The 16,930-nt window shown below is 45.5% G+C and overlaps 1 protein-coding gene across 1 annotated transcript in view; it reads right to left on the bottom strand.

Annotated features, from left to right (window-relative positions):
• Positions 1-11,573, bottom strand: part of C1H8orf74 (chromosome 1 C8orf74 homolog) — a 601,672-nt gene extending 590,099 nt beyond the window's left edge. The window contains exons 1-2 of the mRNA XM_042446829.1: positions 11,481-11,573; positions 6,539-6,731 (exon numbers count right to left, since the gene is read on the bottom strand). Coding sequence (XP_042302763.1) covers positions 6,539-6,731; positions 11,481-11,528 — 241 coding nt within the window. The 5' untranslated portion in view covers positions 11,529-11,573. The remainder of the gene's footprint in view (positions 1-6,538; positions 6,732-11,480) is intronic.
• Positions 11,574-16,930: the final 5,357 nt, after the last annotated feature.

The following is a 16,930-nucleotide window of genomic DNA, read 5'->3' as shown; positions in this document are numbered from 1 at the left end:
ATGCAGCTTTTTCTCTGTGCACTTAGACCTGCAACTAACCTAATTATCTTGTGCCAGATGTTTAAGGAGACCTAGGCTCTCTCTCAAATACTATAACTTTCATCCATAACTTGAGGGCAAGCCACCAAACTCTACTAGAAGTACGTACTGTATACTGACTATAAGTTGACCTCACATATAAGTCGAGGGCCGGTTTGGGGGCCAAAAGTATGAATTTTGCAATTAAAATGTTTAAAAGGAGTTTTAAAAACAATACTGCCCTCTCTTAAAAGCTCTAGGAACCCTCAATTCTCAAGGTCTGTTGAAACAAATCAATAATAAAGGTCTTTGCCTTCTGATGGAAAGACAGCAAATATGCCAAAAAGGTTGCCAATTTAGGATTGTCCCAGGCCCTGATTTCCAGGGCTAAACCTGGACCTAGAAATGACCCCGTTGATGTCATGAAGTGTCATGCATTAAGTAACAACCACAGTTGCTGATAGCTTGTCATTAAGCATTATCCAAAATTGCTCACAACTTGTCTTACACCAAGCGCGCCGCACACACACACACACAGACAAGTTGAAGCATCGTTGAGAAGGACACCCAAAATGGTGAAAATAAAGGTCTGGAAACCATAAAGCCTTATGAGGAGCACTTAGGGAGTTGGGTCACTGCCTGGAGATGAGAAGCTTGGAGGAAACATGTTAGCCCTGTTTCAATATTTAAAGGGGTGTCATACTGAGGATGGAGCAAGCTTGTTTTCTGCTGTTCCAGAGAATATGACCCAGAGCAATGGATTCAAACTACAGAAAAAGAGATCCCCCTCAACATTAGGAAGAACTTCCTGACAGTAAGAGTTGTTCAACAGTGGAACACCATCCCTCGGAGTGTAATGGAGTCTCCTCCTTGGAGATTTTAAAAAAAGACTGGATGGAAAATGGCAATTACACTGGATGACCCTTGATGTCTTTCCAACTCTATGATTCTATGATTCCTTGAGCCTAAAGACCTTGTAAAACACAAATTACAGGATTTCTTACTATGGAAATACAGCACTTACAGTCTCTGGAGCAGCAGAAAACAAGCTTGCTCCATCCTCAATATGACACCCCTTCAAATATTGAAACAGGGCTATCCCTAAGTGCTCCTCATTTTGACAGTGTAGATCAGGGGTTTGCAACCTCCGGCCCATGGGCTGGATGTGGCCCGCTTCCATCGCTGGGGCCCTCCAAGAGGGGTTCCGGCAGTGGCAGCGACCCTCTGGGAGCCCGTTGCCATCTTTGGGCCCTCCAAGAGGGCTCCGGTGGCGGCAGCGGGCCTCTGGGAGGCCCTTGCCATGCTGGGGTCCTCCAAGAGGCCCGCTGCCATCGCTGGGGCCCTCCAAGAGGGCTCCGGCGGTGCAGCGACCCTCTGGGAGGCCCGCTGCCACCGCCGGAGCCCTCTTGGAGAGCCTCACGCGACAGCAAAAGGGCCGGCAAAGAGGGGGGGCCTCTGCGCTGGCGGCCCCCGCCGGCTCTTTCCCAGCCTCTGACAGGGCCTGGGCCCCGTCAGGGGCCGGCAAAGAGGAGGAGGCTGGCCCTGGGAGGGGTGGGCGCTCCGCCCCCGGCATGCAGCTCCGCCTCGGAGGGTGGAAGCTCCACCCCCCCGGCTTCGGCTCCCCGGTTGTCTTAGTGGACAGCAACCCGGCCCCTGGCTCAAAAAGGTTGCCTACCCTGGTGTAGATGCACCCTTATAGAGACAGGATTAGGAACATTTCATCTGTTTACTTGCTTTTAGCCAGAAGGAGATGCAGAGCAGAGCAGTGGGTGAGCTCTGGCACCTCTGTGACTGGGAGACAAAGAGGAAACTACTTAAATGAAACATTGGCCCAGTACAGATGGGCTTTTTAGCACGTAAGGAATCCATGCAAGGTTGCCTCGGGGCATCGCTACAGACGCCCTTCAACCCTAGCATGTATCCCTACGTCAAAATGGCAGCACCTTGTACAGATGGGTGCTGCCATTGTGACGTGACGGACGCTTAGCGTCCACACATCGTGGCACACTTGTGACATTGTGAGTGCGCCACTGGCGCACTCAGGCATCACAAGTGCGCTGGGAAACTTTTTGCGGGTTCTTTTTTGCCTGCGGGAAACCACAGGTTTATCCACTGCGGCTTCCTGCCGGCAGAAAAGGAGGCGCTGGCAGAGCATCCTTTTGGGATGGTCTGTATTGAGCCATTGATCCTCTGGTAGTCTTTGCAAAATTTTAGCAACCAACCAGTTAAGTCACACTGTTGCTTTCCAAGTTAAGCTGGAAGCTGCTTTCCTATTGTTGTCAGGGCAGGCAACAAACCTGACATTGTCACCTTTGTCTCCTGCCTGAAGAGACCAGTGAAACAGAAGAGACTCAGGACCATGTCCTGAGGGATGGAAACCCAAAGGATGCCATGGAAGTCACTAGCTTGCACTTGACTCTAGAGCAGCGGTTCTCAACTGTGGGCTGCAACCCCTTGGGGATCAACAACCCTTTCACAGGGTCTCCTAAGCCACTGGAAAACACATATTTCCAATTGTTTTAGGAATATTTTATGGTTGGGTCCACAACAGAATGAGGAACTGTTAAAAGGTTGTGGCATTAGGAAGGTTGAGAAGCACTGCTCTAGAGAGTGAGGGGGGCAGGCAACAGTTGCCACGAGCCTACATTGACTCTCGCCTTTTTCTTATTTCCCGCAAGAAGGTGGAGAGGACAGGGATCCATGCAGTCAGAAACTCATTGATCAGCAGTCTCTGCTTGTGCAAGAGAGCCAGGCAGCCTTGTGCCAACCGAGAGATATCAGCCCAGGGCAGGGTGGTGCGCCGCCTGAGATTTCTGGGCCTGGATTGCACACGCCTAGCCAGAGTCTTCACCCAGACGGGGTTGTCCTTTTATCGGCCGCAGGCTGGGTCACAGCCTCCTTTCCAAACAAGGGAACTTGTGGTTCCTCTCCTGGATGCTGAGCTCAGCCGCTTTGGTGGCTGGCATCTGGATTTCCCTGCTATGAGCACCCGCCTGCAGGTGGAAAAAGGCCGATCCCCACTTTGAACCTCCTCTAAGGGTGTAATTGCCCAGCTTTATCAGCTGTGGCTTTACAAAATACCAACGCAATGTGGGCAGGCTCCTCTAAAATGGGGAATTGGGGCAGGCGGAGATCAGGTAGAGGTGAGGAGGGTTGTATCAGTGAAACCTTCCCTCTGCCATACAGGAGTAAAGACTGTTTTCCTTCCCCTGGCTGCTTATGCAAGACATTGACAAGGGTGTGTTGTAGTTTCTTTCCATCATTGCTACTAGTGAAAACATGGCTTTATTAATTAGGGGAAGGTTCATAATTAATTAGAAATTAATTTGTGTCAACTTTGTTCTCAGTAAACTTCTATTTCGCCCTTATGACTTCACCTTTGCTGTGCCGGCACAGGCAGAGTGGTTAAGGCAAGACTGTTTAGATGAGTTCTGCCCTCTTGTTTCAATAACCTCCCACCTGACTCGGTTCTAAAAACCAGTATGTGAACCTTTTCCTTCTTCTTATCTCTAAGCGGGAGTAACAACCACAACAAAAAAAGCTGTGTGCCAAATTTCCGGCTGCTGTGATAAGATCCAGAACAGCATACCCTCCCCATTTTACAGATAAAAACGGGGACATGTATGGCAAAGGAACATCAAAGTGGGGTCAAGATGGCAAAAGTTGTTAATAAGGAAGGCAACACAGGCTAGAAGATGTGGCAGCAGTTTTGCTGTTGCCTGAGCAACTTGAAAGGACAGGATCCTTCCCCATCTCTCTTCCTGCTGACAACTGAGAGCAAACTACTTTTACACACTGAACTCAGGACTTTATCACACTAGCCTGTTGTGTCACAGCAATCACATTGTTTAGCAAATGTCAACAACCACTATCACACTTTCTCTACATACACACTATGATGCTGCTTTAGTGTTGCACAAACTCACAATCAGTCCTCCACAATGCATCACTGTCCCCCCTCTGCTGCCATCCACCCTACATGCCCATGTGTACTGTTTATTTAGTTTTCCTTTTCTTTTTTGCTGCAGTTCTGCAGTTTCGACACCTCTCACCACGTTCATTTGGTCTTCCGATTGAAATCACACACATGCTCCATGAGCTTATAATGTGCCCACCACATCCACATGTTTGTGTAGTGCGCCTATCCGTTCCTTGGTTCACATTGGTTGCTTTACTCCATTCCCCAGTATTTTTATATATTTTTTAAAAATGTGTTTTGCCATAATTGTGGCATGCTGACACCTGCCTTGACAGCACACATCCATGCAATTACGTTGTACCCCGGGATACGAAATGACCGCGTTACGAAATTTCCGGGATACGAAAAATTAATAGTTAAAAAACTGTTCCGGGTTACGTTTTTTTCCGGCTTACGAAAAAATTTTTGGTGCTTTTCAGCGCTTTTCCACGAAATCGCGGCCTTCCAGACTAGCGGCTATGGCTTTTTCGGGTTGCGAATCTTTCGGTTACGAACGGCGCCGCGGAAGATTAATTCGTAACCCGGGGTTACCACTGTACAGCAAAACAAATAAAGAAAATCCCAGGGAATGGCGTATAAACAATGTTGTTCCTATGTACAACATGTCTTCTTTGTCCAGACACTTGAAATGGAGTGGACTTCTCCTTGCTTGGGGATAGAGAGGGAGAGCAGTGGAGAAGCATGATCATGCCTGTGACAGGACTGCTGGAATATTGCCAACTGCAGCTGAATAAATGTTCACACTAGAAGCAGTAGCCAAGAGCAAGAATACCAGAGGTATTAATGGGGTTTTCCCTCAATGGAAAGATGCAGTCCCATAATGGGGAAATGCAGTGGAACAACAGGAAAGTTATGACATCGTATGATTAGGAAAAATCAAACACAGAATGAAGGCCTTATTGCATGAGAAAAGAAAGCAAAAACAGAGCGGAGAATAGCGGCTTTCTCCAAGCCTCTCTGCATGAAACTGTGCACTTCCATTCTCTTCTCAAGGGGAGGGGTCCTCAAAGCATGCCTTTTGTCACACTGGAAAAATCTGTTTACAAAACCTCAGACTAGATTCACTGCCCAAATCATATGGGAGACCCAGTCCTCCTGGATATAAGGGCTTTTGATTCAGCACTCACATCTACTTTGGCAGGCCTTGGACAAATTCCCACTTTTGACTACAACTCCCAGAATTAGGCTTGCCATAACCGGCTGCAACCGTGTATTTCCGTTTTGGGCCCCCCGGGCCCCTCCCCCGGCAGGGTGCAGCCCAAAAACCGGTACCCCCCCCCGGTTGCAGGCAATGTGCTGCGGCCTGCAGGGCCTCTGCTCCTCCTCCGCCTCGGAGGCAGGGAGGAAGAGGAGGACAGCGAGGCTTGCCTGGGGCGGAGGAGGCGCCTCCGTGCGGGCGCCGCACCTTCCCCCGCTCCTCCGCCTCTCCTCCGCCGCAGCATAGAGGCAAGGCGGACGGAGCCAGCGCTCTTTGCGCTGCTCTGCGGGCGCGCCACCCTCCGCCCCTCATCGGTCCTCCCAACCTCCCAAGCCACTCCTCCCCACCGCCCTCCTCCCCCCCAAAATCTTTCTCCCTCCTCGCCGCCAAGCCCAGCAAGCAATAGCATGGCAAAGGCGGACGGCAGCCAAGCCGCCATCTTGCGCTGCAGCGCTAGCCAGCCACACACTCCATGCACTCCCCGCCTTGCGGGGCAGCACATTCCTTCCCCCCTCCTCCTCCACCCTCTTTCTCCTCTCACCGCTCCGCCCACAGCCCATAGAGGCAAAGGCGGACTGAAAAGCCAGCGCCCTCTTGCGTGCGGGCGCTCCACCCTCCCTGCCTCCCCCGCGCGGGCGCGCCACCTTCCCCCGCCTCCTCCGCCACCCTTTCTCTCTCTCGCCGCTCGCCCGCAGCATTGAAGCAAAGGCGGACGGGCCATGCGCCTCTATGCGCAGTGACACAAACCAACAGTCCTTTGCACACCACTTCTGAGAAAAGTACACATTTGGTGCAAGCACATTGCACTACCTGACCATGTTTCAACATGCCTATTAGCCATGTTAAACCATGCTACGTGTTAAACCCACGGTTTGGTTCTGGACTCTGCCTCTTGATGCCATCGCTCTTGCATTCACGTAACATCCATGTTGACAATGCCCCACAATTGCTTGTCATTTGTGTTTTTTGGAATGGAGGTGGGGGTTGGTTTTTGCCAGAAAGGGAAGTCTATTTCTGACATCTGTCTAGAAATAATGCCCAAATGTCCTCTATTTTGAGCATGCCTAAGAAACAGGCATTTAGATCAACATTTTTTTTAAAAAAAAATCAATGTTTTCGCGTGTCCTCCATTTTAAAAAAATGTGCCCTACATCTGAAAAATTTGTCCTACATTTGTCCCGGTTTGGAGGTCCTGACTTATGGCAACCCTACCCAGAATCCCTCATAGCCAGGGGCTAGACCAAAACCCAGAAATTTTCCCAAGCTCTTAGGGATGAAACAGTTGAATAGAATGATTCCCTCTCCCCTTCAAGAATGGCATTGATTTTGCCACCTTGGCTCACCTTTGGTTTCCTCCAGAAGCTCCCCAGTCAACTTCCCCACTTCTGCCACTGCTGGCCAAGGTAAGCCCTTCTCAGCAGCAAACACAATGCTCCAGTAATAGATATCCAGACAAATGCTTCGGCGCAAATCCCGAATTTCATCAAACTCCTTCCAGTCCAGCAAAGCTCTCAGATACTGGCGGCCATTTTGTTGCTGTTGGAAAGATGGAGAACACATTGTCATTAAGGCATCAAAGGCCTATTTTGCACACAGATGCACACAGATCTGCCATGATAATTTGCTCTCTGAGCTTTGTCACTACAGACAGATGAGAAATATGATTTCCTGAGAGATTTGTCTATACAGTGGGCCCTTGGTATCTGTCAGGATGCCATGTGGATACCAAAATCCATTATATATAATGGAGCAGTAAAATGTTGTTCCTTATATAAAATGACAAATCCAAGTTTTGTTTTTTGGAATTCATATATTTAATTTCAAACCACGGATGGTTGAATCCGTGGATAAAGAATCTGTGGATATGGAGGGCTAGTTGTTATTCCATTTTGCAACGCTTGGACCCAAAATGAAACTGGATGCAATCAGAAAATGGGTACAATTTCAAGTTTGTGATGCACTGCAAAAAGAAAAAAAAAACCCATGCGTATAACAACATGAAGAGTTGGGGGGGAAAATACTAAAAGGAGACTATGGATGCTCTTAAAATGTATGCCAACCACACCATCATTCAATGGTCCTATCATACAAAGAAATGTACAACAATGTATGCATTATAAAAATACACAAAAATAGATAGCTTAGAACAATATGTACAATAGTACATAAAACATCTGTGCTCCAGTGTGGGAGAGGGATGGAGCCATTTATGGGATCCAGTGACAAATCGACATGCTTCCCTGTCAAGTGAGGTGGTGACTCTGCTCCAGATTTCATTCCAAATTTTAAAAGAGCTGCCCAGAATGAGGTGCCTACTTCCTCAGAGTGTTCTTTTATAGTTCAGACTATAACCCAGGGGATGCATTGACCCACTGCCTGCAAAACCACCAACCATAACTTCTTTCATCTGGTGCAGAATGACCATCAAGATCCTCAATGAAGACAACCTCAATGAAGAATCTCAATGAAGAAAAATTTAGAGCTTCATGTATCCCCACTTGTTATGCTGAGATCTGAAGCAGCGAGCTACATGTAAGATAAACCAGCAATGAGTTTTTAGTCAATTCAAAACTCATGTTGCAAGTGGATTCAAATGACAAGGAAAGAGATTCCACCTGGACATTTGGAAAAACTTGGTAAGAGTTGTTCAGCAGTAGAATAGACTGCTTCAGACGATGGTGGACTCTCTATCTTTGGAAGCTGGATGGAGATCTCTTGGGAGTACTTTAGCTGTGGATTCCTGCATGGCAGGGGGTTGGGGTAGATGGCCCTTCAGGACTCTTCCAGCTCTAAGATTCTAGGGTGTTTATCACATGGGGGAAATTGGGACTTTAAACAGTGATTAACCTGAGAATATCATGCAATTGACATTAAAACACAATTAAAATTAGACTAACACAAGAGCCATTATCCTGTGAATAACCAGGGAATAACCAGTTAACAAATAGCAAAAAATCGAAGGCTTTCATGGCTGGCATCCATAGTTTTTTGTGGGTTTTTTGGGCTATGTGGCCATGTTCTAGCAGAGTTTCTTTCTGATGTTTCACCAACATCTGTGGCTGGCATCTTCAGAGAATGCTTTGCCTGGAAAAATTGGGTGTATATATACTGTGTGAGCCTGGGAATGCAGGAGTGATTTGCATGTGTATTGTTTTGTGCTGATGGCTGGCCTCAGGTTGGGAGGCTAATGCAAATGAGGATTAATGTCTGCTAACTGGCGATCATTATCTGCTGGGAAAGCCCCTGACTCTGAATGGTTTCTCATTTGCATTTGCTGAGTTCTTATTTTGCTATTCTTCAGGACTGGTAGCCCAATTTTGTTCACTTTAAGGGTTTCTTCCACATCAAACTACAAATCCCAGGATTCCACAGGAAAGAGTCATGCAGTTGAAACGATGTCATACTGCTTTATTTTCTGCAAGGTGATGTAGTGGTCTGAGTGTTGGGCAGCGACTCTGGAGACCAGAGTTCAAATCCCAGCTCAGCAATGTAAACCCACTGAATGACTCTGGGCAAGTCACACTCTCTCAGCCTCAGAGGATGGCAATGGCAAACCCTCTCTGAAGAAACTTGCCAAAACAACAACAACAACAACAACAACAGGATAGGTTTGCCTTAGTTGGAAACAACTTGAAGGCACACAACAGTAACAAGGTGTACCCAAATTATTTCCCTGTGTCTGTTTCATCCTTTAATCCAAACACTAGCTTGGCCTCCAGAAGATCAGGAACTCCATGGAGGTGAGTGAGCATGCTGGTTGGAAAAGGAGTTAAGGTATACCCTATCTCTGCTTGGTACAAAGCAAAGAAACCAAAGAAGTGGTTCCCCCACGGCTATGGGAGGAACTGTGGAGATGTAAGTGCTTATACAGAGCAAGCCACAGAAAGATGGGAATAGCAAGGAGGGATTAGTAGCCTCCTAGAATCTCCTGCTGCGATCTGTCCTCCTATTCTAGTTAACTTACCTAAAGGCTCAGTGAGTTAATGATGCTCTGGAATTAAGTGGCCTCACCATGCTCTCCCAACTAATACATCACTCGGTAAAGTGGTGACTAAGGCATTATTAAAAGAAGGGAGAAATTTGTCTCCCAAAAAGAAGGCACAGATTTATGCGAGTCAGTGGAAATTTGCATTTCTCTGCAGTTATGCAGAAACAGCAAACGTATATGCAGAAATGGAAATATAAAAACACGATGACTGAGATCCTACATGGTGCTTGAATAGTGCAAATGAACCCACATCTAGCAGAGGTGCAGCAGGGCAGGGCACAATGAGGACATTGGCTCGCCAAATGAGGAGTGAGACATGAAAATCATTCATGTCTAGAAGACTTACATTTGCTGTGTTTGCATCCCCTTGGTTGCTTTGCCTGCCCCTTTTAAACCGTATAGTTTTTTGTGGGTTTTTCAGGCTATGTGGCCATGTTCTAGAAGAGTTTATTCCTGATGTTTTGCCAGCATCTATGGCTGGCATCTTCAGATAATATATATAACATGGCCACATAGCCTGAAAAACCCACAAAAAACTATGGACGCCAGCCATGAACATCTTTGACTTAACATTAACTCCATATGTTTTCACTAATTTTATACTATTTTGACTAGATAATTTTAATTGTTTTTTTTTAAATTATTGTAATTTTTTATTAATGTTTTATCTTCTGAGCTGCCTTTGTTCCCTTTTTTGGGAGAAAGGAGGCATAGAAGTGAAATAAATAAATAAATAAATTTATTTCTTTGAATGCCTAAATTGTGGCTGTCATCCTGTTTGATATTTATCATATGGCAGAAATGGCGTAGTGGTTTGAGCATTGGACAATGACTCTGGAGGCCAGGGTTCAAATCCCTGCCTGGCTACAGAAACCTACTGGGGGACCATGGGCAAGTCACACACTCTCAGCCTCAGAGGAAGATAATGCCAAACTTTCTTTCAATAAATATTTGCCCCCCCCTGCCAAAAAAAATATATGCCATGACAGAGTCCCCATAAGCTGGAGTGAACCTGAAGGTACATAACAACATTTCTGAAGTTTAAAACAAATTGGGAAAACTTTTGAATATAGAATGTCTTCAAACAGAGAACTGTCTTAATGCACTACCAATAAATCAGACCAGCTTCCCTTTGCTTCTGTAGTATGAAGCACCCACAACTTTATTAAAATCGTATACAGCTTGACTTTTGCTGTCGGGCTTTTGCCATATTATAATTATTTATGAGTTATAACTATTTATGAGTTTTTAATTTTTTGGACCACAACATTTTATGGTTACACTGTCCAGTGAACTATTGTTGCAGCGTGATTTGTAAGCTCAATAAATCAGACAAGCAAACCCCAGGTTATTGTACTAGTTAGTTCTGGACTTGGGTGGAGAGGTCTAGGTTCAAATGAAGACGAATGGATGATCTTGAGCCAGTTACTCTCTCTTTCTGCCTTACCTGCCTCGCATGGTTATTCTAAGGATGAAATCAGAGGTCAAGAGGGGTTTATAAACAACCTTGTAAGAAGGCAAGAAATTAGAAAATAGTACAGTCGGCCCTCTGTATCCATGGATTCATTATCCACAGATTCAAGCATCCATGGCTTGAAAATATTATATCAAGGTTTGCTTTTTGGGATGGATGGGGATACATACATACATACATATATATATATCCCAGAAAGCAAACCTTAATTTTCCCATTTTATATAAGGGATACCATTTTATTATGCCACTGTATTTAATGTGATATGAGCATCCATGAATATTGGGATTCCCAGGAGCTCCTGGAAGGAAGCCCCAGCGGATACCAAGGGCCTAATTTAAAATGAAATACAGTAAATAGAGAAAAGGAATGTACATTTCAAAGTAATCCAATCATCCAATGATTTAATTTTTGGATTGTGTTGTCAATATCTCTTTCTCACACACACTAGCCTGAAAGAAATCTTCCTAACCTGAAAACATGTTGAGGTTTTGGGCAACATTTATCAAAAGGAGGTTTGGCATTGTCTTCTTCTAAGGCTGAGAGAGTGTGACTTGCCCAAGGTCATCCAGTGGGTTTTCATGTTGAGAGGCAGAAGTGTCCCCATAATAAACAAAACCAGGCAAATATATTTCCACCTGTCTCGCCTCTGATCTTGCTTTTCACGCGAGAACAAAACTTGGCAAGTGGGCAAAACACAGCTGGCAAAACTTGACAAGGTAGCAAAACACACTGTATTTCAGAAAGACCCCATCTCACCCCTGCCTTCCAACCCCTCAAACATTGCAATAACCAACCCCAGCTTTTCCCTCTTTGTTTTTACCGGCAGCTGAAAAACAGTCTTGACACCCTCCGCAGTGAAGTTGGCCATCCTCCTTGGTGAGCCCAGTTGCTAGGAGACCTTGGCATCTGATGCACAAAACCATGGAATGAAAAGGGCAAGTGAAAGGTTCTGTTAGAACTATGCACTCCCAAGGCCTGTGCATGACAATGGGCATAAAAAGGAGCCCAGACTGCAATGTACAACATCTGAACTCCTGCTTGATTTTGGGCATGGTTTTACATGCTGTGCCCCACTATTTAATGCAGCTCTGCCAGGGCAGAAAATTGATATTTGAGTTGAAACTGAAGCTTAAACCAGACAAGACACAGGTGCTCCTGGTCAGTCAAAAGACAGATCTGGTAGTAAGGACCCAGCCTGGGTTAGAATAATAGAATCATAAAGTTGGAAGAGACTGTAAGGGCCATCAAGTCCAACCCCATTCTGCCATACAGGAACTCACAATCAAATCATCCTCGACAGATGGCCATCCAGCCTCTGTTTAAAGAACTCCAAAAAAAGGAGAGTCCACTACACTCCAAGGGAGTCTGTTCCACTGTGGAATAGCTCTTACCATCAGGAAGGTCTTCCTGATATTGAGGATATTGAGGTGGAATCTCTTTTCCTGGAGTTTGCATCCATTGTTCCGTGTTCTAGTCTCTGGAGCAGCAGAAAACAAGTTTGCTCCATCCTCAATAAGAGACCAAGTATTTAAAGAAGGCTATCATGCCACCCCTTAACCTTCTTTTCTCCAGGCTAAACATCCCCAGCTCCTTAAGTCGTTCCTCATAGGGCATGGTTTCCAGACCTTTCATCATTTTAGTCATCCTCCTTTGGACATGGTCAGACCTCTCCTGGAATCCTGCGTCCAGTTCTGAGCACCAAAATTTAAAAGAAGGATGTTGACGAGCTGGAACTTGTTCAAAGGAGGGCAACCAAAATGCTGAAAGGTCTGGAAGCCATGCCCTATGAGGAGAACCTTAAGGACCTGAATGTGTTTCACCTGGGGAAGAGAAAGTTGAGAGGTGATATGATAGCCTTGTTTAAATATCTGAAGTGATGTCATATTGAGGATGGATCAAGCTTGTTTTCATGGTTCACTTTATAAATAATAATAAATAAAAACTTTATTTATATACTGCCTTTCCTGTAGATCAAAGCGGTTTACAATATAGTGGGTATGTGACACATGTCACAATACAGAACAATAAAATACCTCACTAGTTACAATTCACAGTTTCATACAATTTCATAAAAATCTGAGCCATATCGCAACCATTAAAACCAACAGTTATGGGGGAAGTTCCTAATTTAAACAGAATCGGGAGGGTATGCTACTTGAAAAAGGTGAGTTTTTAATGCCTTCTTAAAGGCTACTAATGTGGGACAGAGTCGGATCTTTTCTGGGAGACAGTTAAAGAGGGTAGGGGCTGTTGTCGTATAAGCCCTCCGGTGAGTTGTTGCTAGTTTTACCCTGGGGCAGTCAAGTAAAAATTTCCCTATTGTTCTGAGGGTGCGGGGCGGATTATGTAGGGAGAGGCGCTCCCTCAAGTAACTCGGACCCAAGCCATATAGGGCTTTATAGGTAACGAACGAAAATTTGTATTGCGCCCAGAAGCTAATAGGCAGCCAGTGAAGAGATTTTAATATAGGTGTTAGGTGGTCCAATCTCGGAGTGCCTGTGATCAATCTGGCTGCAGCATTCTGGACTAGTTGTAGCTTCCGAACCTGGTACAAAGGTAGCCCCATGTAGAGCGCATTGCAGAACTCCAAGCAACAGGTTACCAGTGCATGTACTATAGTTTCAAGATCCTTTCTGTCCAGACAGGAACGCAGTTGGCGTATCAGCCGAAGCTGATACCAAGCACTCCTGGCCATCGCATCTACTTGAGATAACAATTGTAGAGATGAGTCCAGGAGTACTCCCAAACTGCGAACTTTATCCTTTAGAGGAAGCTTAATCCCATCAAGGATAGGATGGCAAATTTCCCTGCCTGGACTTGGGGTACCTATCATAAGTACCTCTGTTTTCTCTGGATTCAGCTTGAGTTTGTTTCCCCTCATCCAGCCCATTACTGTCCCCAGACAGGCATCCAGAGGGGAGGTGCCATTCTTAGTCACTGTATCAGTCGGAGACATGGAGAGATAGATCTGGGTGTCATCAGTGTACTGATAACACTGTGCTCCATGCTTCCGGATGATCTCTTGCAGCGGCTTCATGTAAATGTTGAATAGCGTGGGGGATAGAATGGTGCCCTGAGGAACGCCAGATGTCTGCTCTCTTATACGAGAGCAACTATCCCCCAGCCTCACCGACTGGAACCTTCCCAAGAGGTAGGATCGGAACCACTGGAGTGTAGTGCCCCCGATACCCAACTCTCCCAGGCGTTCCAGAAGGATACCATGGTCAATGGTATTGAAGGCCGCTGAGATGTCCAAGAGCACTAACAGGGTCACTTTCCCCTGTCAATGCCCAGACGGAGATCATCAACTAAGACTAACATGGCAGTCTCCACTCCGTGTCCCGCTCTGAAGCCAGTTTGAAATGGGTCCAAATAATCGGCTTCATCCAAAACTGCTTGGAGTTGAAAGGCAACTGCCCTCTCAATCACCTTGCCCAAGAATGGTAATAGGGAGACCGGTCTATAGCTGCTCATTAGCAGGGGGTCAAGGGAAGGTTTCTTCAAAAGAGGTTTTACAATTGCCTGTTTCAGAGGCGATGGAAATGTACCTTCCCGGAGAGATGTATTAACTATAAGGTGTAAAGCAGTTTTTATGACATCTCCTCCCTGAATGGTCAACCAAGAAGGGCAAGGATCAAGAGGACAAGTTGTTCTTTTCACCTGACCAAGGAGCTTGTCCACGTCCTCGGTATTAACAAACTCAAAATGATCCAGAATAACCTTGTTTCCAGAGACACTGGAAGCCTCTACTATTGGTTCTGTCAAAAAACTGGCATCTAGATCGGCTCTTAACTGAGAGATTTTATTGGCAAAAAAGTAATTAAAAGCATCACAGCAGGCTATGGTTGGCTCTAATAGGGGGTTCAGGGTGGCCGGGGGTTGAGTTAATTCCCTAACCACCCTGAACAGCTCTGCTGGACGAGACTCTGCCGATGCAATCCGTGCAGCACAGAACGAGTTCCTTGCTGCATCGATTGCCACTCCGTAGGAACGTAACATGCTCTCATGGAGTGTCTTGTCAGATAGGTTCTGATGTTTCCGCCAGTGGTGCTCTAGTCGTTGCATAGCCTGCTTCATCTGGCAAAGATCTTTAGTATACCAGGATCTTTTATTTGGAGCGGGCTGGTAAGGACGCTCGGGAGCGATACTGTTTATTACCCCGGTGAGGTTCGTATTCCAAGTATCAACCAGGGTGTCAACAGAATCGCCACCATTCCCAAACATAATACCCTCTAAGGCTTCTTGGAACCTTTTGGGTTCCATCAGCCTTCGAGGGCGGACCCTTATAATAGGTCCTCCACCCCCAAGGGGTTTATGGATGATGGCTTTCAGTCCTACTTTGACCAGGTAATGGTCCGTCCATGACAAGGGGGAAATATCATTTATTTCCACCCACGGATTATCTCGGTCCGTACTGAAAACTACATCGAGCGTATTACCTACACAATGTGTTGGACCCGAGACCAATTAGGACAGGCCCATGGCTGTCATGGATTCCATGAACAACCAAGCCACACCTGTTAGGTCTGATGAGCTGCCCTCGAAGGGGATGTTGAGGTCCCCCAGGACTAGAAGCCTAGGGGACTCCAACACCAGCTCCGAGACCAGCTGTATCAGCTCAGCCAGGAAGTCTGTTAGGCTACAGGGTGGATGGTAGACTTTATGCTCTAGAATACTGGGCTCTCTTGTTTTGTGAGGTACAGTGGGCCCTTGATATCCACTGAAGCTTGGTTCCCAGACCCACCATGGATGCTCTAGTCCCACTAAACACAGGGGTATAGTAAAATGGTCTCCCATATATAAAATGGCAAAATGAATGTTTGTTCTTGGAAATTTATACATTTTAAAACCTTGGGTAAAAAAATCAGTGGATACAGAGTGCTTGCTGTATTTAGCCTCTTCTGTCAGATAAGTTTGATGCCACAGCAAACTACAAATGCCAATATAAAATAAAATACATAAGTATATGTATTTATGTAGTTAAATAAATATGTTTATTTCAGTTGATGTTATGAAAATTGTTTTCCAGTAGTTTCTAACTTGAGTCTATTCTTTCTCCCCTTTTTTAAAAAAATTAATCTTTATTAATTTTTCCACATAAAAACACAACCCATAAACAAAAAAGGAATAGGAAAAAAAATACATGCTTAACCTCAGCTTACAACAGTCTTTTTATCCTTATACTCTTTCCCCCCCCACCCATTCCCTTGCTTAATTACCATTACTGATTTCTTAGCTATTCTCACTAATTCTTCATATTAAACATCTTTGTACTTTGACTTTATCTCTGCTTCATACATCCTCTATCTCTTAATTTCTAAGGCTGGACTGATAGACCTCTTCTTATTATTGATACAAGCCAATCTTCATTATTTCGTAATATTTTTATCATATTTACATCCTCTTATTATTTCTCGTATCCACCACTTGCTTTATCACACTTTTCCCTTCTGATAGATCTTTGTTAATCTTGCCCCTATCATATCTTCTTCTTCCAACATCTTTCCCTTCATTAACATTGTTAACCTGTCTAACTCCATTATCTCTAAACATTTCTCCAACCACATTTCTACATCTGGTATTCCTTTGTTTCTCCAATTTTTAGCTATTACAATTCTAGCCATTGTCATTAAATATAATAACGGTTTTTTCTTTTCCCTCAATTTCTTATCTTGAACCACATTCAGTAGGCACATTTCCGGAAGTAATGGAAATTTCAATTGAATTATTTCAACTATTATTTTATGAACCTTGACCCAAAATTTATGTACCTCTGGACATGTCCACCACATGTGGTAGAAACTGCCTATCCCTCTTTCACATTTCCAACATGTTGCTTTTTCATTCTTATATATTTTCGCCAATCTACTCGGAGTAAGGTACCACCTGTAAAGCATTTTATAAAAATTTTCCCTTATATCCATACATACCGTAATGTAAATTTTAAATCTTCTCCCCAAGTTTTTTCCCATGTTTCTAGATGAATATTATGTCCAATATCAGGGGTCGGCAACCTCTGGGCAGCAAAATGGCGGCGCCCAGAGCGGCCTCTGGGGCTATGGGCGCCGCCATTTTTTCGCCCAAAATGGCGGTGAGGTCACGCGAGACTTCGCTGCCATTTTGCCGCACAAAATGGTGGTGTCCAGAGTGTCCGCCGCGGCAGCGGCGGCTACGGCGCCAGGCCTCTAGGAGGCCTGCCGCCGTCTCTGGGACCCTCCAGGAGGGCTCCCAGGGCGGCAGGGGGCCTCTGGGAGGCCCGCTGCCGTCTTT

Source organism: Sceloporus undulatus, chromosome 1 (genome assembly GCF_019175285.1).
Source record: "Sceloporus undulatus isolate JIND9_A2432 ecotype Alabama chromosome 1, SceUnd_v1.1, whole genome shotgun sequence".
NCBI lineage: Eukaryota > Metazoa > Chordata > Lepidosauria > Squamata > Phrynosomatidae > Sceloporus > Sceloporus undulatus.
This window is presented reverse-complemented; position numbering and strand designations above follow the sequence as displayed.